This window comes from Protopterus annectens, chromosome 7.part0 (genome assembly GCF_019279795.1).
Source record: "Protopterus annectens isolate FY-2018-M chromosome 7.part0, PAN1.0, whole genome shotgun sequence".
NCBI classification, from domain to species: Eukaryota; Metazoa; Chordata; order Ceratodontiformes; family Protopteridae; genus Protopterus; species Protopterus annectens.
Window position 1 is genome coordinate 36808236 of NC_056739.1, and position 27582 is coordinate 36835817.

The 27582-nt window shown below is 43.0% G+C and overlaps 1 protein-coding gene across 2 annotated transcripts in view; it reads right to left on the minus strand.

The window, feature by feature from the left end:
• The window catches only part of CELSR2 (cadherin EGF LAG seven-pass G-type receptor 2), a 1401203-nt gene that overhangs the window by 848164 nt on the left and 525457 nt on the right, over nucleotides 1–27582 (minus strand). For both annotated transcript variants that reach the window (XM_044076472.1, XM_044076471.1), the window contains exon 2: nucleotides 17484–18122. In XM_044076472.1, the coding sequence (XP_043932407.1) occupies nucleotides 17484–18122 (639 nt within the window). The remainder of the gene's footprint in view (nucleotides 1–17483; nucleotides 18123–27582) is intronic.

Consider the following 27582-nt stretch of genomic DNA (forward strand, 5'->3'; position numbering starts at 1 on the left):
GGTGCATGATCAGACATCTTTAAGTTAGGTACTACAGGTGCATGATCTGGCATCTTTAAGTTAGGTAATACAGGTGCATGATCTGACATTTTAAGTCAGGTAATACAGGAGCATGATCCGACATCTTTAAGTTAGGTAATACAGGTGTATGATCGGACATCTTTGAGTTAGGTAATACAGGTGCATGATCAGACATCTTTAAGTTAGGTAATACAGGTGCATGATCGGACATCTTTAAGTTAGGTAATACAGGTGCATGATCCGACATCTTTAAGTTAGGTAATGCAGATGCATGACCTGTCGTCTTTAAGTCAGGTAACACAGGTGCATGATCTGATATCTTTAAGTTAGGTACTACAGGTGCATGATCTGGCATCTTTAAGTTAGGTAATACAGGTGCATGATCTGGCATTTTAAGTCAGGTAATACAGGAGCATGATCCGACATCTTTAAGTTAGGTAATACAGGTGTATGATCGGACATCTTTGAGTTAGGTAATACAGGTGCATGATCAGACATCTTTAAGTTAGGTAATACAGGTGCATGATCTGAGATCTTTAAGTTAGGTACTGCAGGTGCATGATCTGGCATCTTTAAGTTAGGTAATACAGGTGCATGATCTGGCATCTTTAAGTTAGGTAATACAGGTGCATGATCTGACATTTTAAGTCAGGTAATACAGGAGCATGATCCGACATCTTTAAGTTAGGTAATACAGGTGTATGATCGGACATCTTTGAGTTAGGTAATACAGGTGCATGATCTGACATCTTTAAGTCAAGTAATATAGGTGCATGATCTGGCACAGGCAGTGGATGTGTTTCCATCCCATCAAGCATGTATGCATATTCTTGTTTTATGTAGTTTCTAGCCAATCTAACCTACCAATTTTATCCTGGAAAATAGAAGGTACATTCTTTTCTATTCTTGAATAATTCAGCTAGGTCTTCCACGACAAATATTTTATACAGGTCCTTACAAATCTCCCTTCCTTTTACAAACTCTTTTAGGTCTACCCGATACATCCTTCCTGACACTTACTATGTTCCAGTTTCTCTACACAGTCATTGCAGAAAGCTTAACATTTCACTTAAGATCTTCCTTAATTCTACTGAATTAGTTTTTGCTGGTATATAGTCATAACACAGACAAAGGTGACCCTTTTTTTTCCATGCAGCATTTCCTGACTAAGCTATATTTTCTTGGTTTATCTTTTCTATACAGTTCCGTTTTAATTAGAACACCATTCTATAGGAAGATTACCATGCATCTTGGCTCCATGACACACTTCTACTCTTCTAAATACATTTTTTAAAAACCTTTTCAGTTATCTTACCCCATTGAGGGGATATTCAGATGTGTTATCTTCCAGCATTGTCATCTGTGCCCTGCCTTTTTTCAATGTGATTAAGTACTCTTCACTGGGTTTGTGAGACCATTTACATTCCAAGTTAGTAGTGTTAGTGTAATCATCCTGTAACAGAAAATGTATCACTACATTGGACAGCTTTTAATAATCTTTGTGCCAACTGCATTTTTCATTACCTGCTATACAGCTAAGTCTGTCTGGCAGGTTTCCTCAATATATATTAACAACATTCCTTCACTCCTATGCTCATAACTAATACATTAAAATATAATAAAAAAAAAATCTTTCTCCCATGCTCTATCAGCACACGTTTAACAACAAGAACTATGCGTAGTAAAATTATCCAATCACTACTTTCCAAGACAAGAGCTGTTGTCCCATACAGGAGTTCTTTGAAACAGGCACTACCATTCCTAAAATCATAGCATTCCATGACAAGTGCGTGAACAAGTTTGTTAGTACAGGCATTAAAACCTGTTGTCTCCTGATTTCAAATACTCTCAACTTTTCCGCATGGACAGGAGACATTTAAAACATTCTGTATTCAAATTGTTTTCTTGAAAAACTATTCACAGTTTCTATGGCTACCACTCCTTACTCTTTTTTTTACTGCCTAAGCCTGTGATAATGCACTGTAATGCAAGCTAAAAAACTACTCCCTGCCAGCAAACATTAATTTTTACTCCATTATGTTATTTTTCTTTTGCAACTGTCCTTGTCCATGTAAAAGACTGACATAATGGAGTTATCTTTAACTATTAAGATCAACTAACTGCTAAACATCTTGTAATTGCATCTGCAGCTTCCCTCATTTCATCAGTGTAACTGCAAGTGATTCCTCTAATCAGCCAATGCTAACAGTGGAATTTCTCAACACTGAGTGCATGTGAGGGGCTGCATGTCTCCTGGAGATAGTATAAAGGGGATGCAGACAGGGTAAGGTGGATGTGTGTATGTGTGTGCACCTGTGCATGTGTGAATGGATGAATGCATTATTGAGATCAGGTAGGTGGGGAGCAGGCTATGTCAATATACGTGTGTGTGTGTGTGTGTGTGTGTGTGTGTGTGTGTGTGTGTGTGTGTGTGTGTGTGTGTATGTGCATGTGTGTCAAATGATGAATAACTGTGTGTGTGTGTGTGTGTATGGATGAATGCATGACTGAGATCAGGTACATAGGGCAGTTATGTGTGTGTGAATGGATAGATGTGGGACTGAAATTAGGTAGGTGAGAGGGTTGTATGAATGTGTGTGCATGCCTGTGTGTGTGTATTAGTCGGGGCTGCTGGAGTGGCTGTCATATTTCCACACACCCCTACATTAACAACCATAATCTACAACATCAAGTGGGGGGTAATACTAGCCACCATGGGGGACTCAACAATAAGGATGGTGTGGTCACTAGCCACCAGGGATTACTACATAAGACATGAGCCGTAGAACCACTTATACCAGTATAGGAATCAGGGATGGGGGATACTAGCCCCCAGGGATTACTACACAAGACATGTGAGATTATGGCACTTATACCAGTACAGGAATCAGGGATGGGGAAACTATCTCCCAGGGATTACTACACATGTGCCATTACGGCACTTATACCAGTATAGGAATCAGGGATGGGGGATACTAGCCACCAGGGATTTCTACATAAGATGTGTGTCATTACGGCACTTATATCGGTATAGGAATCAGGGATGGGGATACTAGCCCCAGGGATTACTACATAAGACATGTGCCATTAGGGCACTTATACCAGTACAGGAATCAGGGATGGGGATGCTAGCCACAAGGGATTACTACATAAGACATGTGCTATAACAGCACTTATACCAGTATAGGAATCAGGGATTGGGGGATACTAGCCCCCAGGGATTACTACATAAGACATGTGCCATTATGGCACTTATACCAGTACAGGAATCAGGGATGGGGATACCAGCCCCCAGGGAATTTTACATAAGACATGTCACATTAGGGCACTTATACCAGTACAGGAATCAGGGGTGGGGGATACTAACCACCAGGGATTACTACATAAAACATGTGCCATAACAGCACTTATACCAGTAAAGGAATCATGGATGGGGGATACTAGCCCCCAGGGATTTCTACATAAGACATGTGTGATTATAGCACATACCAGTACAGGAATCAGGGATGGGGGATACTAGAGACCAGGGATTACCACATAAAACATGTGCCATAAAGGCACTTATACCAGTACAGGAATCAAGGATGGGGGGATATAGCCACCAGGGATTACCACACAAGACATGTGCCATAATATAGCAATAACCCACGCCTGGGTGTGGGTAATGCTGGATTTACCCACGGTTGGTGTGGTTTGGTCACAAGTGCGAAGCCCGGGTGGCCAAACAAAGCCAAGCGTGGGTAAATCCAGCATTACCCACACCCAGAAGTGGGTTATTGCTATTATACAATGACATTATTTAAGAAAAAAAATAATTACTTTTCTTAAATAATGGCATTGTATAATGCCTCCTTGCTACCCTTCCGCAGCTGTCTGGTATTCTGCGGCAGTTCTGATGTACTGCGCATGCGTATGCCTACGCAGTACATCAGAGCTGTGGGCAAAAGCAACGGAGAAAGCAAGATCTCCATTGCTTTTTACAAACTGTTTTGCTATGTTAAATGCGTTTAACAAAGCGAGATAGCTTTAAAAAAAGCAGCGGAGAATCTCCGTTGCTTTTTTTAAAGCTATCTCGCTATGTTAAACACATTTAACAAAGTGAGACAGTTTTGAAAAAAAAAAGCAACAGAGAAAGCAAGATCTCCGTTGCTTTTTACAAACTGTCTCGCTATGTTAAACTCGTTTAACATAGTGAGACAGTGTGAAGCAATGTAGATTTTACATTCTCTGTTGCTGTAAAAAAAAAAGAGTTATAGTAATGGAAAAACTCCGGGTGACCAGACCTTTTTCCATTACTATAACTCTGATTTACAACGTGCACGCTGACCAATCAGTGTGCACATTTTTGAATATTAATGGGGGGGTCGTTGTATAATGGCACTTATAGCAGTACAGGAATCAGGGATGGGGGATACTAGCCCCCAGGGATTACTTCATAAGACATGTGCCGTAACACCACTTATACCAGTTGTGACACTCCAGCACTGGCCCAGTAGTCAAGCAGCCTCAATCCTCACCACTGGCAACAGTGGGGGAAGTACACACTGGGAGGATGACAAATACACACACAGTAAACTGCAATTTCCCTTAAGAGCACACAGCGACCACAGTCAGTCTGGGGTTGGTTTCTCCCTCTTTCTCCAGATCCCCAAAAAGACTTTCCACTGGCACAGCTATAGAGTTGAGTCTTTTGCCAGGGTTCCAAGTGAAGTCCTCCGACATTCTCGCTGTCCAACCAGTGCTTTGTGTTCATGCCCAAGTAGCTGACACACACACTCTTGGAGATTTATTTTACACACACAAACACACACACATGGGAAAGGCTGGCACTGGTTTACTAGCTATGTCCCCTTCTGCCCAGACTATAAGGTAGTTATCACTGCAGTGCCATCTGAACCCCTTATCAGCTACTTTAAGGCCCTTAACAAAGGGTGTCCAATTTTACTGCGTAATGTTACTATTAATCTGAATGGTAGCCAGACCAAGAGCAAGGCTATTAGAAGTGGCCTGCACAGTGGTACCAAATACATATGCAAGTAGTCCCAGAGCTTCAATATACGTCTCACAAACATCGGCCACAAAGATAGGTTTAAATATATTTAATAAGAAATAATAAAAGAACAAGACAATGCTAAATATGTATTCACAGTAACTTCAGAGTTCAACATTACAGGAAATATTTAAAACAGCACTGCAGGACAGTCTCAAATAAATAAAGAAAAACATCTAAACTAAGCTCATCTCTATTCCTGACTATATCTAAAAGAAATTACTGTACCCTAGAAAAGTACAGTTGTGTACACTTACCATAAATGCAGATGTTCGAGTGTATTCACTGTTGCAGTCATCACACTTGGGTTATCTGCCTTCAGGTAGCCCTCAGTTGGCCCGAATACCAGAGTCTTGGGATTTCTGCATCAGATGCTGTCACCTCTTCCATGACGTCAGGTCGTCAGGGGTATAAAACATGCAGCCGACTCCATTACATCAGTTTTTCTTGCCCCAGATGTCAGGAGACCCAAAATAGGAAGCTATTACATGGTGTGGAGCACCTCTAGTAAAAAGTAAATACCCCTGCCACAAAAAATGGGCGTAAAGAGGATAGGTAGAAAGGATAGAAAAAGCCAGGCGGCTGGAGGGAGGGAAACCAGAACTGCAACAGTGAACACACTCGAACATCTACATTTATGGTAAGTGTACACAACTGTACTATGTTCTTCATGTTTCACTGTTGCAGTTATCACACTTGGGTTGATTCCCACAGCTGATGAAGGGTGGAGGCAGTCAAAAAGTTTTAGGGCTGGCTAACCAGCCTTGTAAGACTGCTGTGGCAAATCCAGCTCTGGATTTAGAAAAGACAGATAAGTGGTGATGCTTGGTGAAGGTGTGCACCGAACTCCAGGCTGCAGCTTCCAGGATGCCCCTGGTAGGGACTCCCCTGAGAAATGCTGTAGAGGTTGAAGTAGCTCTAGTAGAATGAGTTCTGATCCCCTGAGGGGTTGGTTTTCCATGGTGCTTGTAGCAGAAATGGATGCAGTGTGCTATCCATTTGAAAATTGTTTGCTTCGACATGGCCTTGCCCTCTGACCCTGTAGCAAAGTTGACTAGCAGCTGGTCAGATTTTCTGAAAGGCTTAGTCCTGTCAAGGTAGATGTCTGTGCACGTCCAAGGATCCTTTCCCTTTTATTCTGAGGATTAGGGAAAAAGGTTGGCAAATGGATGGATTGGTTTAAAGCCACACTGGATACCACCTTGGGCATAAAGGATGGGTTAGTCCTGAAGGAAACCCTGTCAGCATGGAAAATAATGAAGGGCTCCATCACCATTAGTGCCTATAACTCAGACACTCTTCTTGCTGAAGCAATAGCTAGAAGTAAGGCTGTTTTCCAAGAGAGGAGTTTTAACTTTGCTGAAGCAGCAGGTTCAAAAGGGGGAAGTGTGAGCTTCTCCAGTACAAAGTTAAGGTCCCAGGCCGGGGTGGGGGCCTTAAATTGTTAGCTCCTCTCAGGAACTGTTTGATGAGAGGGTGAGAGAAGAGAGGTGGCTCAGTATTATAATGAGCCAAGATGGCAGAGGCATGAATCTTAATGGATGAGAAGGATAGGCCTCTGTGGAGCAGCTCTGCTAGATAATCTAGGATTTGAGGTAAGGTGGGCACAGCTGTGTCCTTTCCTTAGGACCGACTCCAAGAACAATATCTTTTCCACTTTTCAGCACAGGATTTCCTAGTACTAGGCCTTCCGGCCTCAAGGATGATGTCCAGCACCTGTTTGCTGAGGGATGCTGGTGGAGTACTCGGGGGATAAGCCAGGCTGCAAGGTTTAGAGGTTTGCAGATGTGGATGCAAAATAAGTCCCTCCTGCTGAGACAGCAGGGAAGGTGTCTGATGTAGGTGCCAGGGTGGCACTGCTGTCAGACTGCGTAGGAGTGGGTATCAGTGCTGGTGTGGCCAGTCTGGGGCAATAAGGATCGTCCTTATCCTGTCCTGTTTGATCTTGAGTAGTAGTTTTGAGAGGAGGGGCAGAGGAAGAAAGGCATAAATTGAGAGGTTTTCCCATGTAAAGGATAGGGCATCCACCTTCTAGGCTCTGCTGTGAGGGTTCCTGGTGCAAAATTTGCTCAATTGGTGGTTTTGGGGGGAGGCAAAAAGGTCCACCTCCGGTGTTCCCTACCTCTAGGTTAGAAGTTTGAATGAGTTGGGTTCCAGTTTCCACTCGTAAGGGTCCAGTAGATTTCTGCTTAAGTCGTCTGCCAGTGAATTTTGCTTGCCTGGCTGGAATTGAGCTTGTTGGTGCACTTGGTTGCTCAAGGCTGTGTTCCACAGAGCCATGGCTAACCTGCAGAGTGTGTAAGAATAAGTTCCCCCCTGCTTGCTTATGTACCACATAACTGTGATGTTGTCTGTCTTTATCAGGAGCTGTCCTGGAAGGATAAGGTACTTGAAGGCTGTCAGAGCATTCTGTACAGCTAGCATCTCTTTTTGATTGATATGCAGGGGAATTTATTCTGGGCTCCATTTGCCTTGAATGCATTTGCCTGCCATGTGAGCCCCCCCATGCACAATCTGATGCGTTTGTTGTCATGGTTTGGGCGGCGAGGGGTTGAGTGAAAGGAAGTCCCTTATTGTGGTTGCATGCCTCTGCCCACCAAAGGAACTCTGCCGTTAGACAAGGAATGATAGGAATCAGAGTTTCCGGATCCTGAGAATGTTGACACCAGAGACTTTTCAAGTACCAATGAAGTTTCCTCATATGCAGGTCTTGCATATGGAATTAGCAGAATGCATCAGGCCATGAACCCTAGGGCTTGCAGTATTTTCCTTGCAGATAGCTGGGTTTAGGTGGCCATTAGTTTGTCAAATGGACCTGCTTTTCTGGAGTGAGGAATGCCATCTGGGAAGTTGTGTTCAAGCTTGCTCCCAGGAATACAATTTGTTGGCTGGGCACCAGTTGTGATTTCTTTTCGTTAATGGTGTATCCCAGTGAAGTTAGAAAAATACTTCAGGCACTTTTTTTTGCTGGGAGCAAGTCCCGCGCACACCTAATAGACTAACTCCTCAGTTTTGAGTTGTACAGAAAAGTGAGAATTCATACACTGGGGATCACTATCAGTGCACATATACAAAGCAGATCAGCAGCGATTATGGACAGGTCACGTCACACATCCAACTACGGCCTCTTCAAGCACAACATCTACACAGTTCTCTTTCTGTATTACAGAACTACATCTCGCTATACCAAACTCAGTAAAATGGATTTTCAAACAAACTGTCAGTGAAATTGACTTTCACCCATTTGTACTGACTGATTCCCAATCCTCAAGCAGTGAAATTGTCATCAGATAACAGGACATGAATCCACATTTAAATATATATACACACACATATACACAAACCATCTGAAACCAAAGGAAGAGATCAGATGACTAAAGGTAAAGATTCAAGCAAAAATACCTCATTTCAAAACAGGAAAGTAGGACTGAGCCAATGACATGAACTAGTTCAAGGTAAGACTTACAAAAAGTCAAGTAGCCGTGGTGGCCTACAGGGATAAAGCCCTGATTACAGCCCAGGTGACCAGAGTTTGAACTGCATCTCTGCCACTTGACAGCTCAAGCAGGGATGGTGGGTGTACCCATCCTGGTAACGGCAGGGGCTGCAATAATGGGTAGGTGGGCTAGCTCTTATCCACGGTGGAGGTGGGTAGGTGAACAGACAGTCAAGCCTGGGAGGGTGAGCTGCCCTGGCGGTGTATCCTATCAGGAAAGATGAGTAATTTTCACCTCTAGTCAGAGCAGGAAAGGATGGAATGTTTTACATACGGTGGCACAATCTCAAAGTCAATGTTTATAATGAATGCTAACATAAGCTAAAACATAACTCAATTCCAGTTATGAAAGGAAGAGAGGTGGAACTTTTACTTATCTGTTCTTTTTTGACTGAGTTATTCCCACTAGGCTAGTAGCCTCTTTACAGGGAAAACACAAAGTGGTATTTATACAAGCTGGAGCACAACTGCAATGCTAGTCAAGTATAAAAACTGAATATTCTATCACAAATTTGATTTTCATATCCTGTGCTAACTTACAGGAAATTAAAGCAAGTTGCTACTTCTAGCGAACTTCTACATACAAAGGTATTAAAGCACAAGCAGACATTTCATTAGAAAGTTATAGTAATTGATATTGGGAACTCAACCTTTTGTGTGGAGCTCTTAGAATAGCAAGCGTAGATCCCCTGGACTCGAGCCGTGAATCAGAAGCAAACTCGCCTGTTGCTTTTTGTCACACAACTTTATTCGATAACTGCCAGCACCACAAAGTACATCTAGTAAGAATGGTTGAGCGCTTTCATCTGCGTTTACCAGATTTCTTCAGAACCATTTACCCTAACATGTCACTTCCTTTATATACACAAATTTTTGGCGCCAAAAAGTTAATTACATAATTGGTTAAAAACAAAATTGTTAATTAAAAACAAAATCACTCAATTAACATTTGTTGAGAATAAAAATGCAATAAAAAGTCACAAAAATATGTATATTAACCACTGTCATAAAATGTACTATATACTAGTACTAAAGTGCTTTTATACAGTGCATGATACATTTCATTATTGGGTCCCTTATACTATCTACCCTATGCTAAAATTTTGAATTTATAAATTCATAGTAAATATATATAAATAAGTAAAAATATATATTGTGTGTTAATGTATAAAATATATATATAAATTGTACTCGGCTGATGAAATTTCCTTACTCTAACGCCAAAAAAGGCTTGATACTTATATGGTCATTTATACCCGGGGGGGATGTGGCATCTAAACATATCTGCCACTTACTTTCTAACCAAGCTAAATATATTTTCCAATTTCCTCCTCTGTCATTTACCTCTACCTGGTCTATAATAGCAAATTTAAAACTATGTTCACTTCCCTTTTCTATAATGTGTCTACTTAGAGCGTTCTTAGTATCTCCTTTCCTAATACTATACAGGTGCTCGTATATACGAAGTTTTGAATTTCCTCTCAGACTTTCCTATATAGTATACGTCGCATTTCTCACACTCAGCAATATACACAATACGCTGTGTATTGCAATTACCCTTCATAGGGTATACTACAGATTTCACAATATTCTTAAGTCTCATCCTACATTTTGTGTTAATATATTTACACTGACTACATGCACCACAACTCGTAGTGCCCTTCCTACTGTTTCCTGTGTAGGCCTTTTTCTTAGTCTCTATTATTCTTTTTAAATTCAAACCTGTTTTATATACTATAGAGGGTTTCGCCTAGTATGTTTCCAATAGGTACATTACTAGTAATTATGTCCCAATGTTTCTTTAAAATTTCTGTCATAATGTTGGTATAGGGGTTAAACCTGATGATGCATACTCTATTATCTCGGTCTATTTGGACTTTAGTACTCACCATACTGCCTGTACCCAGTAGTGGTACATATTTACTACCCCATTCTTTCTTAACATAAGACGTAATGTTGGTCAACATATGTTTAGGGTAACCTCTATCTAAAAATAACTTAAAAAGAGTATCTAATTCACTTTGCATAATCTCCTTAGTCGATGACATTCTGGCTATCCTTATGCATTGGCCTTTAACTACATTACGAAAGATGTGGCCAGGATGACAACTGCTATAATGTATGTAGTCATTTGAAAACGTGGGTTTTCTGTATATTCTAGACTCAAACCCTTGTCCTGTAGTACTAATCCAAGTGTCCAGATATGCTATTCCCACTTTGTCATACTGGTAGGTAAATTTGAGGATTCTGCGGTCATTGGATGCTAAAGATAATCACAAGGCCTTCTTTAGTTATGTCAGGAACCTGGGTGACAACTCCCAGATATGCTCTGAATTACTTCAAAATGACAAAAAATACACTGAACCCACATACATTACCAACATCCTGGCAGACAGGTTCAGTGCAAACTTCTCCCCCCCTTCTTCCCAAAAGAGCAAATGTCTATCCCAACAGTGTAGCCTCCCTGACATCACAGATGCACAGGTGAGAGCTGCTCTCTCCAAAGCAAAAAACACAACATCAATGGGACCGGACGGTGTCCCGGGCTGCGTCTTACACGAGCTCCAAGAAGAACTGAACCCTCACATAAAGTCACTGTTCAATCTCAGCTTTACTACAGGATATGTACCCAAGGAATGGCATACAGCAACAGTGGTCCCACTCCACAAAGGTGGTGCCACAACGGACCCCGGAAACTATCGCCCTATAAGCCTGACTAGCCTGGTCTGCAAAGCTATGGAGCGCATCATCATGAAACTCATAAACAAAGACATTGGGAACCTCCAAACACTGGATCCTACCCAATTCGGCTTTGTTAAGGGCAGATCTTGCCTCTTTAACCTGGTCAACTTCTTTGAAACAGTCACAAAGGCCATAGATGAAGGGAAGGTAGTTCACACAGCCTACCTGGACCTCGCAAAAGCCTTTGACACAATACTCCACTCAGGCATCATAAATAAGCTCGCCAGCTTAAATATCAACCCCTATGTCACAAGATGAGTTGCAAACTGGCTCAGGGATAGAACCCACATGGTCAGAATTGCAGGTGCCATGTCAGACTCTAAACCAGTTACAAGTGGCATCCCACAAGGCTCAGTCCTGGCACCTCTCTTGTTCGGTATATATTTCTCTGAGGTACAGGCTAACATGGGAGGACTATGGCTGACCAAGTTCGCAGATGACTGCAAACTGGGTGCCATAATCAACTCGCCGACTGACACAAGCATTCTCCAAAAGGGTCTCACAGAGACGGATAACTGGTGCCAGAGCCATGGCCTAAAGCTAAATGCCAGCTTAAATATCAACCCCCATGTCACAAGATGAGTTGCAAACTGGCTCAGCGATAGAACCCACATGGTCAGAATTGCAGGTGCCATGTCAGACTCTAAACCAGTTACAAGTGGCGTTCCACAAGGCTCAGTCCTGGCACCTCTCTTGTTCAGTATATATTTCTCTGAGGTACAGGCTAACATGGGAGGACTACGGCTGACCAAGTTCGCAGATGACTGCAAACTGGGTGCCATAATCGACTTGCCGACTGACACAAGCATCCTCCAAAAGGGTCTCACAGAGACGGATAACTGGTGCCAGAGCCATGGCCTAAAGCTAAATGCCAAAAAGTGCATAGTCATCCCCTTTGGGAAAAACAAAGTGCCCACAAATTACCACATAGGTGGTAATCCATTAAGTACGGAAGAAGTGATTAGGGATTTGGGGACCCAAGTAGATAGTAATCTCTCCTTTGACAATCATGTTGCCAAAGTGGTTAGAAAGACCTTCTATATAGCCCACCTTATCATGAAAGGGTTCAGATCTAGATCAAGAGAGGTCATTGTGCCCCTCTACTCATCACTCATCAGGCCCATAATTGAATACAATGCCCCACTTGAGATGTACCTTACCCGACACCTGCAGCAACTGGAAAGACCCCAAAAGTACCTCACCAAGAGGATCAAGGGACTCAAACAGATGCCCTATGCAGTTAGGCTAAAGAAACTCCAACTCAGTTGCTTACCGCCTACTCAGAGGCGATCTGTGCCTGACGTATAAAGCCATGTCCAACCCAGAATTAATGGACATGCTCCACCTCAGGAAATCCAAATCCCTTAGAGCTACACGCACCAGGGACTTAAACTTCAGTACAGAAATAAATAGGACATACTGGAGGGGCAGATTCATATCCCAGAGGCTCCCCTCACTCTGGAACAAAATCCCAATCCATGTTAGGCAGAGTCCCTCAATGACCCTCTTCAAGAGAAATCTTGACTAGTGGATGGAAGATCGTAGGTTTACCCCTGGGATCTCTTCTGTGTCCCTACTAGACAGAGGCACAATAAACTAACCTCAAAAGGGCTATCTTGTGTGACCTACTATACAGAGGCACAGTCAACTAATCTAAAAGGGTGGCGAAAGCCAAACACACTCTAGCTAGGCTTATAAATGCCCTAGGGCAGATAGCCTAGTATCAACCTATGAACCTATGTGGTTTGAATAATTAGTTGATTAGATTCAGAGTTTGGATCTGAGTGTGCAGAATTTAATAGTTCTGCTGAGACAGTAGATGAGGTGTTTGAGGCAAGTACCACGGAGGAAGGTGGGACATATTCCTTAGAAGCGGGTACCAGTGTTGGTGAGGCCAGTCCAGAGCAATTAGAATAATTTTTGTTTTTTCCTGTCTGACTTTTAGTAAGACCTTGGAGAGTAGAGGCAGAGGGGGAAAGGCACAGACTGACCGTTTTTTCCAGCTGAAGGATAGGGCATCTACTTTCCATGCTTTTTTGTGGTGAGTTCTTGTGCAGAATTTGTCCAGCTGATAGAAACTATGTCTGGGCTTCCCCATTTCTGTGTTAACATGCTGAAGATTTGTGGATCCAGTTTCCATTCGTCCGGGTCCATAAGATTTCTGCTTAGGTCATCTGCCAGAGTATTTTGCCTTCCTGGCAGGAATTGAGCTTGAAGATGTATTTGGTAAGTCAAGGCTGTGTTCCACAAGGCCATGGCTAGTCTGCAAAGGGGGTAGGAATGGGTACCCCTCCCCCACTTGTTTATGTACCACATAACTGTGGTGTTGTCCGTTTTTATCGGTAGTTGTCCTGGATGAAGTAAGTCCTTGAAGGCTGTCAGAGCATTCTGAACAGCTAGCATTTCTTTCTAGTTGATATGCAGATGCATTTGGCTTGGGCTCCATTTGCCCTGAATGCATCTCCCTGCCAGGTGGGCCCCCAAGCATAGTCTGATGCGTCTGTAGTTAGGGTTTGGGTGGCAGGGGGTAGAGTGAATGACAGTCCCTTGTTTTGGTGACATGTCTCTGCCCACCAAAGAAACTCCTGCTGCAGGAAGGGAATGAGAGGCATCATTGTTTCCAGGCTGTGACAATGTTGACTCCATAAACGTTTTAGGTACCATTGAAGTTTCCTCATATGCAGTCTCGCATATGGAATTAGTAGAATGCAGGATGCCATGAACTCCAAAGCCTGCAGAATTTGTCTTGCAGATAACTGGGTTTTTGCTGCCATTTGTTTGAAGTATGTTGTCAATTGTATTTGTTTGTCTGGCGTGAGGTAAGCCATCTGGGCAGTTGTATTCAAGCTTGCACCCAGGAATGTAATTATTTGAGAGGGTACCAGTTGTGATTTCTTTTCATTTATGGTGTACCCTAGGCATGCTAGAAGCCTTTTTACAAATGTCAGATGTTGAAGAAGAGTGTACTTGTCCTCTGCCTGAACGAGACAATCATCCAGATAAGGATAAATGTGAATGTTTCTTTGTCTGCAGAATGCAATTACTGGTGCCAGGCACTTTGTAAAGACCCTGGGAGCAGTAGATAAGCCAAAGGGCAGTGCAGAGAATTGGTAATGCAAAAAAAACCTGCTTTGAAGCGGAGGTATCTTCTGCAAGATTCCCTTATTGGGATATGCAGGCATGCCTCTTTTGATTCTAGAGTTACTAACCAAGCATTCTTGCCTAGCATAGGCAGTAGCTGTTGTAAAGTCAACATTTTGAATTTTGGAATGTCCAGGAACGTGTTCAGAATCGATAAGTCCAGTATTGGATGCCATGAATTGTCTTTTCTGGGTACCAGGAAAGGTCTTGAATAAAATTCTTGTCCTTTTTCCTTTTCTGGTACCGATTGAATAGCCCCCATATCCATGAGGGACATGACTTGTTTCTGGGCCTCTGCCCACTGGTTTTGTGGCAGATCCGGCCATCCATTTGGAATTGGCAAAGTATGGAAATGAAATCTGTACCCCTGGGATACTATGTTTAATACCCACTTGTCCTGGGTAATTAACTGCCAACTTTGAGCATGAAGTGCTAGTTTTCCCCCCAAGGGGGCTGCCAAAAGATAAGTGCTTGGAGGTGGTAGAGGAAAGTCATTGAGACTGTTTACTGTAGGGTTGTGCTTTGTTACCTCCAGATTTGGAGGTGGAGGCACCCCATTGCTTTGACCTGTAAGATCCCTGTGATTGATATCTGGAGCCTTTTGAGTGCCTGGGTTCGCCCTGAGTGGCTCTGTTGGACACAGGAAAGGACCAAATTTTAGTAGGCCAGTGCCTACTGACCCTGGATGGCTGCACTTGCAAGACATCTTTTACAGTTTGCATAGATTTAGCTTTGTCTTCCATTTTCTTTAAAACCTCTTCTGCCTTATTACCAAACAGAGTATCATGCTGCAGAGGGGCATCCAACAATTTAGCTTTAACATGATCAGGCAGATTTTGTTCCTTGAGCCAGGCATGCCTTCTTATCACAGATCCAGTAATGGCGGCCCTACAAGAGGCCTCCACGGAATCAAAACCACATTGCAAAGTATGTTTTCCAACTTGTTCTGCTGAATGCAATAAATCCTGTAACTCTATTTTCCACACAACCAGAAATCAACATCATTTTCTGTTTCAGTAAGCCCATAACATGCTGTTGATATTTAAGCATATGAAACTGTCAGTTTAAAGCCCTGATTGCCAAGGTTGCAGATGTATAAACCTCCTTACCCCATCTATCCAGTGCCCTGGAATCTCTATCAGAAGGGGTAGGATTTTTGACTGTAGAAGCCTTAACACCCTTGGGACCCTGAGAAATAGTCTCAGGATCAGCAGCAGGATTTTTGAAAAGTCAGGAACTCTGTAATATCTGTCTGGCTTACGAGGAGCCAGAGGCAGGGAATCAGGAGCCATGCTTGATTCTGAGAACACATCAACAAGAATGTCTAAAACAGGAGATATTGCCAAAGGCCTATGCTGAGGAAGAAGAAGGAAATCTCTAAGCCTCTTTTTTGATTCAGAGAAGTCCTGACTCTCCCAGTGAAAATGTTCCCTTAAAGTATGCAAAGTCTCTCCAAAAGAATAACCCTCAGGAGGACATGCAGATGGGATGGATTCCTCTGCATCACAATCCTCATAAGGTGGATTAGAAAATTCCTGATCAGAAGAAATGGAAACCTGATCTGAAGATTCATAATCAGTGCCTTGCCTAGGCCTCTTAGCAGGGGGGGGGGAGGTTAGGAACCCCTGATCAAGGTAATTAAATCCTCAGCCATTTTCATCATCTGTTTTTTAGGCATAGGGGCCTGAGCACGTGGCTCATGAGTCGTTTTTTAGACATAGAAGTTGTTTTTGACCTTGTTTTTGTTGATGGTGTTGGTTTAATATAAAAATGTTGAGGCCTGAAAACACCCTCAGAAGCCGGTGCCTGCTCAGCGGCTCCGGACCCATCCAAGGGAAAGACATCCGCGGGTTCAATATTTTGTGAATCTCGCGGCATACCGGACTCCGAATGGGTCTCGGTAGAGGCCTGTGACTCAAAAGTAGCAGGTATCAGGGGCTGCGAAAGCACCTCACTGAGTACCGGTGAACCGGCGACTGGCTTAGGAGAAGCTTCATCGTCGGTTTTGGACCTCGACGGTCTGTCTCTGTTTTTTTTCCTTGCGTTTTTTGTGAACTCCAGTAGTCGGATTGCTAACCAACGACATTTCAGGGTAGTTAAATCTTGAACCAAAATATTTAGAAGCAAAAATATACCGACGCTTAATAGTGTGTTGGTTAAATTTAGCACAAAAATGACAGCAAGGCACACTGTGATCAGGGCCTAGGCAAGGAATACAGTACAAATGAAAATCCTTATGAGGTATTTGCTTCCCACAAGTAATGCAATTATTAACTTTTACTGACATCAGTAAGGAGCAAGAAAAAGTTTCTCCAACGGGGTACTTGGCTTTAGTTTGAAGACTTCGGTTCTGAAACTCAAAAATGAAAATTTCAAGAGTCGGCCGACTGGCACTTGCGAACTGCTTCTGCTTCGGGTACCACACGGCAAGAAAGACTGATTAAAATGGCATCGGCTGCATGTTTTATACCCCTGACGACCTGACGTCATGGAAGAGGAGACAGCAACCGACGCAGGACCCAATACTTTGTTATTCAGGCCGACTGAGGGCAACCTGCCAGCAGATTACCCAAATGTAATGACTGCAACAGTGAAACACGAAGAACATCAGATCTGGAGAAGATTCCTTAATGACACTGCATTAGCGATAAAAGGGGTGGGACTAAGTCTGGGAATATTTACATATTGAGCGGTGTAATTCCTGCTAGCCTTTGTCAAGAAAGTGAAACTTACCTCAGATATGAAACTGATGGGCTTCACTACACTTAAGTATTGGCCTTGAGATTACAACAGAGCAAAAGTCCTAGAATATTAACATTTCAGTAAACTTAGGTACAGACAACAGAGCAAAAGTCCTAGAATATTAACATTTACGGTAAACTTAGGTACAGACAGCTGACACTTCTCAAGCATTTACATTTCAAGATGTTTTCCTTGCAATTTTAAAATATACAGCACTTCTCAATTACAATAGCCAAGCCAACTGACAGATGAAAGACAAACTTTGCACAACACAACAAGGTGTGAACTCACCAGTAAAATCCTCGCGGCATTCGCAGGTGTACCCGCCCTCCTTGCTGCGACAAATGCCATTATTCCCGCAGGGGTTGGAGTAACAAAGGTCTATTTCTGTCTCACAATAATCTCCAGTAAATCCTGCAGGGCAGCGACAACGCAATCCATTAACAGGGTGGATCGGACGGAAAAGTATAGTATCAGAAGCAATGAAGGGGGCAGAGCTATCAAATTTTAGCACAGACACACACTTCATGTAGTTTTCACATGGCTCTCGCAGGCAAATGTTATCATCAAAGGGCAGGACACGTTGTGTAGAAATGGCAGCCAGTAATGTCCTGTTGAGGTAGATTTGTTCTTGGAGATCCTCAGAAGAGAAGAACTGATCCTGGGCACCACCAGGCAGCAGGACAGACAGACTCACATTTAGAATGTTTGCACGGACATCTGTGTCATTCTGGATGTTGAATATGACTATATCCTCCTTTGTGGTGGAAAGGACTGCTGCAACTCCTTCGACAAACAGAGAGAGCAGTGGAGAGAGGAATCTTTCCTGAGACATGTTCTCCAAGCGCAGTGTGATACTGTTAGTAAGCATCTCATCTGTCACAATGGTAACCTGCAGGGTACACTGTGCTGTCACGCTGTGAACACCATCTGAAACGAGACGGGACAAAAATAGTGACTGATTAGTATTCCTGTGTAATGCTACTCTAAATTTAAAAAAAAATAAATAAAAAAACACTGTCACACATTTCTGCACACCACATTTCTCTGAGAGGTGGGGGAAAAAGTGTGCCTCTTCAAATTCTGCAACACAACCTTAACAGCCAGAGACATTACAGAAAGTGATTACAAATCACTACAAAACATCTCAGATATCTGAATAGCACTGGATGTTTTACACAGAGGAGACAAACTTCTTGTTCAAACCTGCAAGTGTACATCAAAGTGGGAGTTAACATATATGTCGTGAACACCAGTGCAACAAATGTGAAAGGTCTTCTTATGTTGTAAACCTATCCACAGGTGACAGTAACAGTTTACATCTGCAGTTTGAAGGTATACCTGTACGGCTCTGATACTGTGCTGGGGTCTGGACCTATCTACAGGTAACAATAACAGTTTACATCTACAGTTTGAATGTTCACCTGTGCAGCTCTGGTGCTGTGCCAGGTCTAGAAATGTTAACAGCATCTCTAAAAGCAGCTTACTGACTGGTGTGGCATTCAGCTTTAGGGTTGAATAACTGTGAAGAAAAAAATGACATGCTGATTTTTTCCACCAAGACTTCTTTTGTCTCATAATGCTGTACTTACTTTACCACATCTAATTATTTTTTTTCTGTGAGATTGCTAATGATTTACTATATCAAAACTGCAATGATCACACACTACCATATACAATCGTCTTTCGGCCGTTTCCGTTAGGGGTCGCCACAGCGGATCATCGGTTTCCATTTCTTCCTGTCCTCTGCATCTTGCTCTGTCACACCAACCACCTGCATGTCCTCTCTCACCACATCCATAAACCTTATCCTAGGCCTTCCTCTTTTCCTGTTACCTGGCAGCTTCATCCTTAGCATCTTTTTTTCCCAATATACTCAGCATCCCTCCTCAGCACATATCCAAACCAACGTAATCTTGCCTCTCTGGCTTTGTCTCTAAACCTTCCAACCTGGGCTGACCCTCTAATATACTTATTCCTAATCCTGTCCACCCTCATCACACCCAGTGTAAATCTTAACATCTTTAACTCTGCCACATCCAGCTCAAACTCCTGCCGTTTTGTCAATGCCACTGTCTCCAACCCATATAACATAGCTGGTCTAACTGCCCTCTTGTAGACCTTCCCTTTCACTCATACTGGTACTCGTCTGTCACAAATCACTCCTGAGACTCTTCTCCACCCACTCCATCCTGCCTATACACTCTTCTTCACCTCTCTTCCACACTCACCATTACTCTGAACCATTGACCCCAAGTATTTAAACTCATCCACCTTCGCCACCTCTACTCCTTGCATCCTCACCATTCCTCTATCCTCCCTTTCATTCACACACATATACTCTGTCTTAGTCCTGCTGACCTTCATTCCTCTTCTCTCTAGAGCATATCTCCATCTCTCCAGGGCCTCCTCCAGCTGTTCCCTACTTTTACTACAGATAACAATGTCATCTGCAAGCATCATAGTCCATGAGGACTCCGGTCTGATTTTGTCTGTCAACCTGTCCATCACAATTGCCAATAAGGGCTCTGAGCTGATCCTTGATGTAATCCCACCTCCATCTTAAACGCATCCGTCAGTCCCACCACAGGCCTCACCGCTGTCACACTACCCTCGTACATATCCTGTACCACTCTTACATACTTCTTTGACACTACCGACTTCCTCATACAATACCACAACTCCTCTCTAGGCACCCTGTCATATGCTTTCTCCAAGTCTACAAAAACACAATGCAACTCCTTCTGACATTCTCTGTACTTCTCCATCAACACTCTCAGGAGCAAACATCGCATCTGTAGTGCTCTTTCCTGGCATGAAACCACACTGCTGATCACTAATCATCACGTCCCTTCTTAACCTAGCTTCCACTACTCTTTCCCATAACTTCAAGTTGTGACTGATCAATTTAATCCCTCTGTAGTTACTACAGCTCTGCACATCACCCTTATTCTTAAAAATCGGTACCAAGAAGCTTTTTCTCCATTCCTCAGGCATCCTCTCACTTTCCAAGATTTCATTAAACAATCTGGTTAAAAACTCCACTGCCATTTCACCTAAACACCTCCATGCTTCCACAGGTATGTCATCTAGACCAACAGCCTTTCCATTCTTCATCCTCTTCATAGCTATCCTTACTTCCTCCTTGCTAATCCATTGTACTTCATGATTCACTATCCCTACATCATCCAACCTTCTCTCGCTCTCATTCTCTTCATTCATCAACCCCTCAAAGTACTCTTTCCATCTCCTCAACACACTCTCCTCACTTGTGAGTACATTTCCCTCATTATCCTTTATCACCTTTACCTGCTGCACATCTTTCCTAGCTTGGCACCTCTGTCTAGCCAATCGGTACAGGTCCTTTTCTCCCTTTTTAGTGTCCAACCTTTCATACAACTCTCCATATGGCTTATCCTTAGCCTTCGCCACCTCTCTCTTTGTCATGCACCTCATCTCCTTATATTCCTGTCTACTTTCTTCATCTCTCTGACAATCCCACTTCTCCTTTGCCAACCTCTTTCTCTGTATACTCTCCTGTACTTCCTCATTCCACTACCAGGTCTCTTTGTCGTCCTTCCTCTGTCCAGATGTCACACCAAGCACCTTTCTAACTGTCTCCCTTACCATCTCTGCTGTAGTTACCCAGCTATTCAGTAACTCTTCACTGCCACCAGTGCCTGTCTTAACTCATCCCTGAACTCCACCTCACAATTACCCTTTTTCAGTTTCCACCACTTGATCCTTGGTGCTGCCCTCACTCCTCCTCTTCTTGATCACCAACGTCATCCTAAAAACTACCATCCTATGCTGCCTAACTACACTTTCCCCTGCCACCACTTTACAGTCTCCAATCTCCTTCAGACTGGCCCTTCTACATAAAATATAATCCACCTGTGTGCATCTTCCTCCATTCTTGTACGTCACGCTATGCTCCTCCCTCTTGTTAAAATACGCATTCACCACAGCCATGTCCATCCTTTTTGCAAAATCCACTACCATCCGACCTTCTGCATTCCTTTGTTTAACACCATACTACCCATCACTTCCTCATCCCCACTGTTCCCATCACCAACATGCCCATTGAAATCTGCTCCAATCACCACTCTCTCACCCTTGGGTACAGTCATCACCACTTCATCCAACTCACTCCAAAATTATTTTTCTTTCTCATCTATCGCACACCCAACTATCATAAAATAAGGCTCTAAAAAGATCCAATACAAGGAATATAGACCAAATGTTTAAAGATAATACTCCTCAAAATAAAGATGCGCATTGAGAAATTGTGCGCATGCAAACAGTCTGTTTTGTACAAACAAAAGTTGGTTTCAAGGGAGTTGGTAAGAAAAAAGCATTTTAAAAAACTTCCAAATGTGGAAGTCTGATGTATTCCTGCCATTTTTTTGGCATGAAATTTAATATGCCATCAGTAGGTGTGTACTTCACTTTGGGGGCTAAGTCTAATTATGATGTATTACTGTGATTACATACTTGTGAAACAATTATTTAATCTTCAACCTGTTAAATTAGCAGCTTGGCAAAAACATTCTTGTAATGTGACAGCACCAACTACACAGGCTTGGAGGACAAAACAAAGCGGGTGAAGGCCTGGGGGAAAAATGCATTAGTTAAACAAAGCGGGTGAAGGCCTGGGGAAAAATGCATTAATTAAACAAAGCGGGTGAAGGCCTGGGGGAAAAATGCATTAGTTAAACAAAGCGGGTGAAGGCCTGGGGGAAAAATGCATTAGTTAAACAAAGCGGGTGAAGGCCTGGGGAAAAATGCATTAATTAAACAAAGCGGGTGAAGGCCTGGGGAAAAATGCATTAGTTAAACAAAGCGGGTGAAGGCCTGGGGAAAAATGCATTAATTAAACAAAGCGGGTGAAGGCCTGGGGAAAAATGCATTAGTTAAACAAAGCGGGTGAAGGCCTGGGGAAAAATGCATTAATTAAACAAAGCGGGTGAAGGCCTGGGGAAAAATGCATTAGTTAAACAAAGCGGTTGAAGGCCTGGGGAAAAATGCATTAGTTAAACAAAGCGGGTGAAGGCCTGGGGAAAAATGCATTAGTTAAACAAAGCGGGTGAAGGCCTGGGGAAAAATGCATTAGTTAAACAAAGCGGGTGAAGGCCTGGGGAAAAATGCATTAGTTAAACAAAGCGGGTGAAGGCCTGGGGAAAAATGCATTAGTTAAACAAAGCGGGTGAAGGCCTGGAGAAAAAATGCATTAGTTAAACAAAGCGGGTGAAGGCCTGGAGAAAAAATGCATTAGTTAAACAAAGCGGGTGAAGGCCTGGGGAAAAATGCATTAGTTAAACAAAGCGGGTGAAGGCCTGGGGAAAAAATGCATTAGTTAAACAAAGCGGGTGAAGGCCTGGGGAAAAAATGCATTAGTTAAACAAAGCGGGTGAAGGCCTGGGGAAAAATGCATTAATTAAACAAAGCGGGTGAAGGCCTGGGAAAAAATGCATTAGTTAAACAAAGCGGGTGAAGGCCTGGGGAAAAATGCATTAGTTAAACAAAGCGGGTGAAGGCCTGGGGAAAAATGCATTAATTAAACAAAGCGGGTGAAGGCCTGGGGAAAAAATGCATTAGTTAAACAAAGCGGGTGAAGGCCTGGGGAAAAATGCATTAGTTAAACAAAGCGGGTGAAGGCCTGGGGAAAAATGCATTAATTAAACAAAGCGGGTGAAGGCCTGGGGAAAAATGCATTAGTTAAACAAAGCGGGTGAAGGCCTGGGGAAAATGCATTAGTTAAACAAAGCGGGTGAAGGCCTGGGGAAAAATGCATTAATTAAACAAAGCGGGTGAAGGCCTGGGGAAAAATGCATTAGTTAAACAAAGCGGGTGAAGGCCTGGGGAAAAATGCATTAGTTAAACAAAGCGGGTGAAGGCCTGGGGAAAAATGCATTAATTAAACAAAGCGGGTGAAGGCCTGGGGAAAAAATGCATTAATTAAACAAAGCGGGTGAAGGCCTGGGGAAAAATGCATTAGTTAAACAAAGCGGGTGAAGGCCTGGGGAAAAATGCATTAGTTAAACAAAGCGGGTGAAGGCCTGGGGAAAAAATGCATTAGTTAATGCAGTCAGACAAAAAACTTTACTGTAGCTCTGACACTTGAGAACACTAGACACAATCTGTCTTTGACTTCAGTATTTATCCTGAAAATACTTTAAATACCTGAAGAGGAGCTTTCTCCTAAGTTTACTATGTGGATGATGCTTAGGCCAGGCTTTGGATTTCTACGATTTCTTCTTTACTTGACTGTTAGGTAAGAAGCCTTTATGAATTTATTTATTGCTATAGTCCCTAAGTTTTTTTATCAAGGAATTCACAAATTTCACAACCCCACAACAAGTTTGGAGGTCCTAAACAAACTGATGTAATGCATGGCAGTCTTGTGGTGGTGGAGTCTTATGCCTGCAACAGGAGTACTTTTTAAATCTTGATTACATACTTAGCAGTCAACAAAACACTGGAACCAGCAATCGATAACTTTCAAGAAAATGTTTACACTTACAAAGAAGTGCGCCTAACAGAACCGAATACAATGGAAGATTTAAGACAAACTAGCTTGATGATTCGTAAGTATAAACAAACACTGCAACAAAAGGAAAAAAACTTCTAAAGTTCCAAGACAAAAAAATAAATCTTAAGCCTTCCTGTATTAAAGACTCAATTAAACAAATCAGTAGAGAAACCAAATGTGATCATTAAGGAGATCAAGACAAAACACCAACTGAAAATAACACCCAAGGCTAACAATTACTATAAATTTTTCTTTAATTACATCAGAAGACTAAGCAGAGCAATGTTCTGAACTAATCCAAAATGGAGTTACCCACTCTGACACAAAAGACAGTTAATACACTTGCAGGCAAATTTAGTGTCACCATTACCCGAGGAAGCAGTCATTGAAAGTCCACATGTCCCTGGGACCCCTACACCTTCAAAAGTCATCACGGAACACGTTGTAACTGTGGTATCAAAACTAAAAATACCTTTTCCGTGAGTTTAGACAGTTTATCTGGATGTCTAATAAACAGCACCAAGTATGCTCTCATGAAACCCCTACTGAACTTGTTTAATTTAGCCACGGGGTATGTTTCAGAAATAGCGTCTATAGTTGAGGGCCTTCACAAGGGGGGAGGCCCTACTACAGACCCCAGGAGCTACAGAACCATTAGCCTAACCAGTCGAATTTATAAAGCCACGGAACATGTCATATACAGATTCATAGACTGTTACTAGGCTAATGACTCGGTGGTGGTGGTGGGGGCCTTTCTAAGCCTAGCCAAGTTTTCCCAAAATAATAGTGATGTCCTCTACCCAAATAGGACACTGAGAGCCAGGCATTTATAAGCTACCTCTCTGTCTATAAGGGACATGGATGCCAGGTATGAAGTAAATTTCCTATTCCCCATCCACTGGTCTAGGTTGCAATTAAACTGGTTAGTTACGAAAACAAAATTGCCACTGATTCATAGGTAGGTACTAGGCTATTGGCCTTGGGGCCTATATACGCCTAGCCTAAAAGGTACCCTGGCTTTTGCCATCCAAGAAAATGATTTTCCTCTGCCCCTGTCAAGCAGAGCCACAGAAGTGATCTCTGGGGTGAGTTTCCTGTTTCCCATCCAATTATCAAGATTTTTCTTGAAGAGTGCTAAAGAGGAGCTTTATTTGATATAGATAGGTAGTTTATTCCAGAGTATGGGAAGTCTCTGGGACAGAAATCTATCCCTCCAGCATGTTCTGTTTGTTGTGATGACCAGGTTTAGGTCCCTAGACCATGTAGCTTGGAGGGATTGGGATTTCTTTAAGTAGATCATGTCCAACAGCTCTGGGTTTGACATAGCTTTGTATGTTAGGCAGAGATCGCCTCTGTGTAGGTGATATGTGACGGAGTAAAGCTGGAGTTTTTTGAGGTGGTCTGCGTAGGGCATCTGTTTGAGGACGGTAATCATCTTTGTGAGGTATTTCTGCGGTCTTTCCAGTTGTTGTAGAGGTCTTGTGAGGTACATACCAAAAGGGGTGTTGTATTCTATAATGGGTCTAATGAGTGATGAGTAGTGGGGAACAATGACCTCTTTTTTCCTGGATGAGAAACCTTTTGTGATGAGGTGTGCCACGTAGAAGGATTTCCTGACTACTGTGGCGATGTGATTATCAAAGGAGAGAGTACTGTCCATCTGTGTCCCAAGGTCTCTTATCACACTTTCGGTTTTAAATAGACTACCGCCTATGTGGTAGTTCATGGGTACAGAGTTTTTACCAAAGGGGATGACAATGCACTTTTTTTGGCATTGAGCTTGAGGCCATGGCTTTGACTCCAGGCATCTGCCTCAGTGAGGCCCTTATGTAGGATGTCCACATCATTAGGAGTTTCGATTATGGCTCCTAGTTTGCAGTCATCTGTGAACTTTGTTAGCCAAAGACCTTCTGTGTTAGCCTGTACTTCAGAGAAGTAGATACCAAACAGGAGAGGACCCAGGACTGAACCTTGTGGTACTCCACTTGTCACTGGTCTGAAGTCGGATTTGGAGTCTGCTACTTTCACAGTGTGGGTTCTGTCAGTAAGCCAGTTGGCAACCCATCTTGTGACATAGGGATTTATACCTTGTTTAGTGAGTTTAACTATAATTCCAGAGTGCAGGATGGTGTTGAAAGCCTTGGCAAGATCTAGATAGGCTGTGTGAACCACCTTACCCTCGTCTACAGCTTTGGTGACTACTTCAAAGAAGTCTATCAGGTTTAGGAGACATGATCTGCCTTTTACAAACCCGAACTGGGTAGGGTCCAGAGTTTGGAGATTACCAATATCTTTGTTTATAAGTTCCATGATGATACGTTCCATGGCATTGCAGACCAGGCTCGTCAGGCTAATGGGGCGGTAGTTCCCGGGGTCCGTGGTGGCTCCCCCTTTGTGGAGTGGGATAACCATCACTGTGCGCCATTCAGTGGGCACAAAGCCTGAGTTGAGGCTATGATTGAACATGGTAATTAGGTGGGGTGCCAGTTCATTCTGTAGTTCATGTAGAATGCAGCCTGGCATGTTGTCAGGTCCCATGGATCTAAAGACAACCACAAAGCATTCTATAGCTATGTCAAGAATCTCAATGGCAACACTCAGATCTGCTCTGAGTTACAGCACAATGGCACTAAATATACAGAACCAACTGATATTGCCAACATCCTGGCAGGTAGGTTCAATGCTAACTTTACCACTCTCTCACCCCCTAAAAGGCCCATCTCTATACCGGAAGAATGCAAAGTTCCCGTAATCACGGCTGCACAGGTAAAAAAAACACACTCTCCAAAGCCAAGGACACAGCATCAAAGGGACCTGACAACATCCCAGGCTGTGTTCTGCACGAACTACAGAATGAACTGGCACCCCACCTAAGCACCATGTTCAATCATAGCCTCACCTCAGGCTTTGTGCCCACAGAATGCCGCACAGCGACAGTTATCCAACTCCACAAAGGGAGAGCCACCACGGACGCTGGGAACTACCACCCCATTAGCCTAACGAGCCTGGTCCGCAAGGCCATGGAACGTATAAACAAAGACCTTGGTAATCTCCGAACTCTGGACCCCACCCAGTTCAGGTTTGTAAAAGGCAGATCACGTCTCCTAAACCTGATAGACTTCTTTGAAGCAATCACCAAAGCCATAGATGAGGGTAAGTTGGTTCACACAGCCTATCCAGATCTCGCCAACGCTTTTTACACCATCCCCCACACTGGAATAACAGATAAACTCACTAAACTAGGTATATATCCGTACATCACAAGATGGGTTGCCAACTGGCTCACTGACAGAACCCACACTGTGAAAGTAGCAGACTCCAAATCCAACTTCAGACCAGTGACAAGTGGAGTATCACAGGGTTCAGTACTGGGTCCTCTAATGTTTGGCATCTATTTTCTGAAGTACAGGCTAACACAGAAGGTCTTTGGCTAACAAAACTCACAGATGACTGCAAACTAGGAGCCATAATCGAAACTCCTAATGATGTAGACATCCTACAAATGGGCCTCACTGAGACAGATACCTGGTGTCAAAGCCATGGCCTCAAGCTCAATGCCAAATAGTGCATTGTCATTCCCTTTCGTAAAAACTCTGTACCCATGAGCTACCACATAGGTGGTGGTCTACTTAACACCGAAAGTGTGATAAGAGACCTTGGGACACAGGTGGACAGTAGTCTCTCCTTTGATAATCACATCACCACAGCAGTCGGGAAATCCTTATATGTGCACACCTCATCACAAAAGGTTTCTCATCCAGGAAAAAAGAGGTCATTGTTCCCCTCTATTCATCACTCACTAGACCCATTATACAGTACAATGCCCTTTTTGGTATGTACCTCACAATTTTTATTATT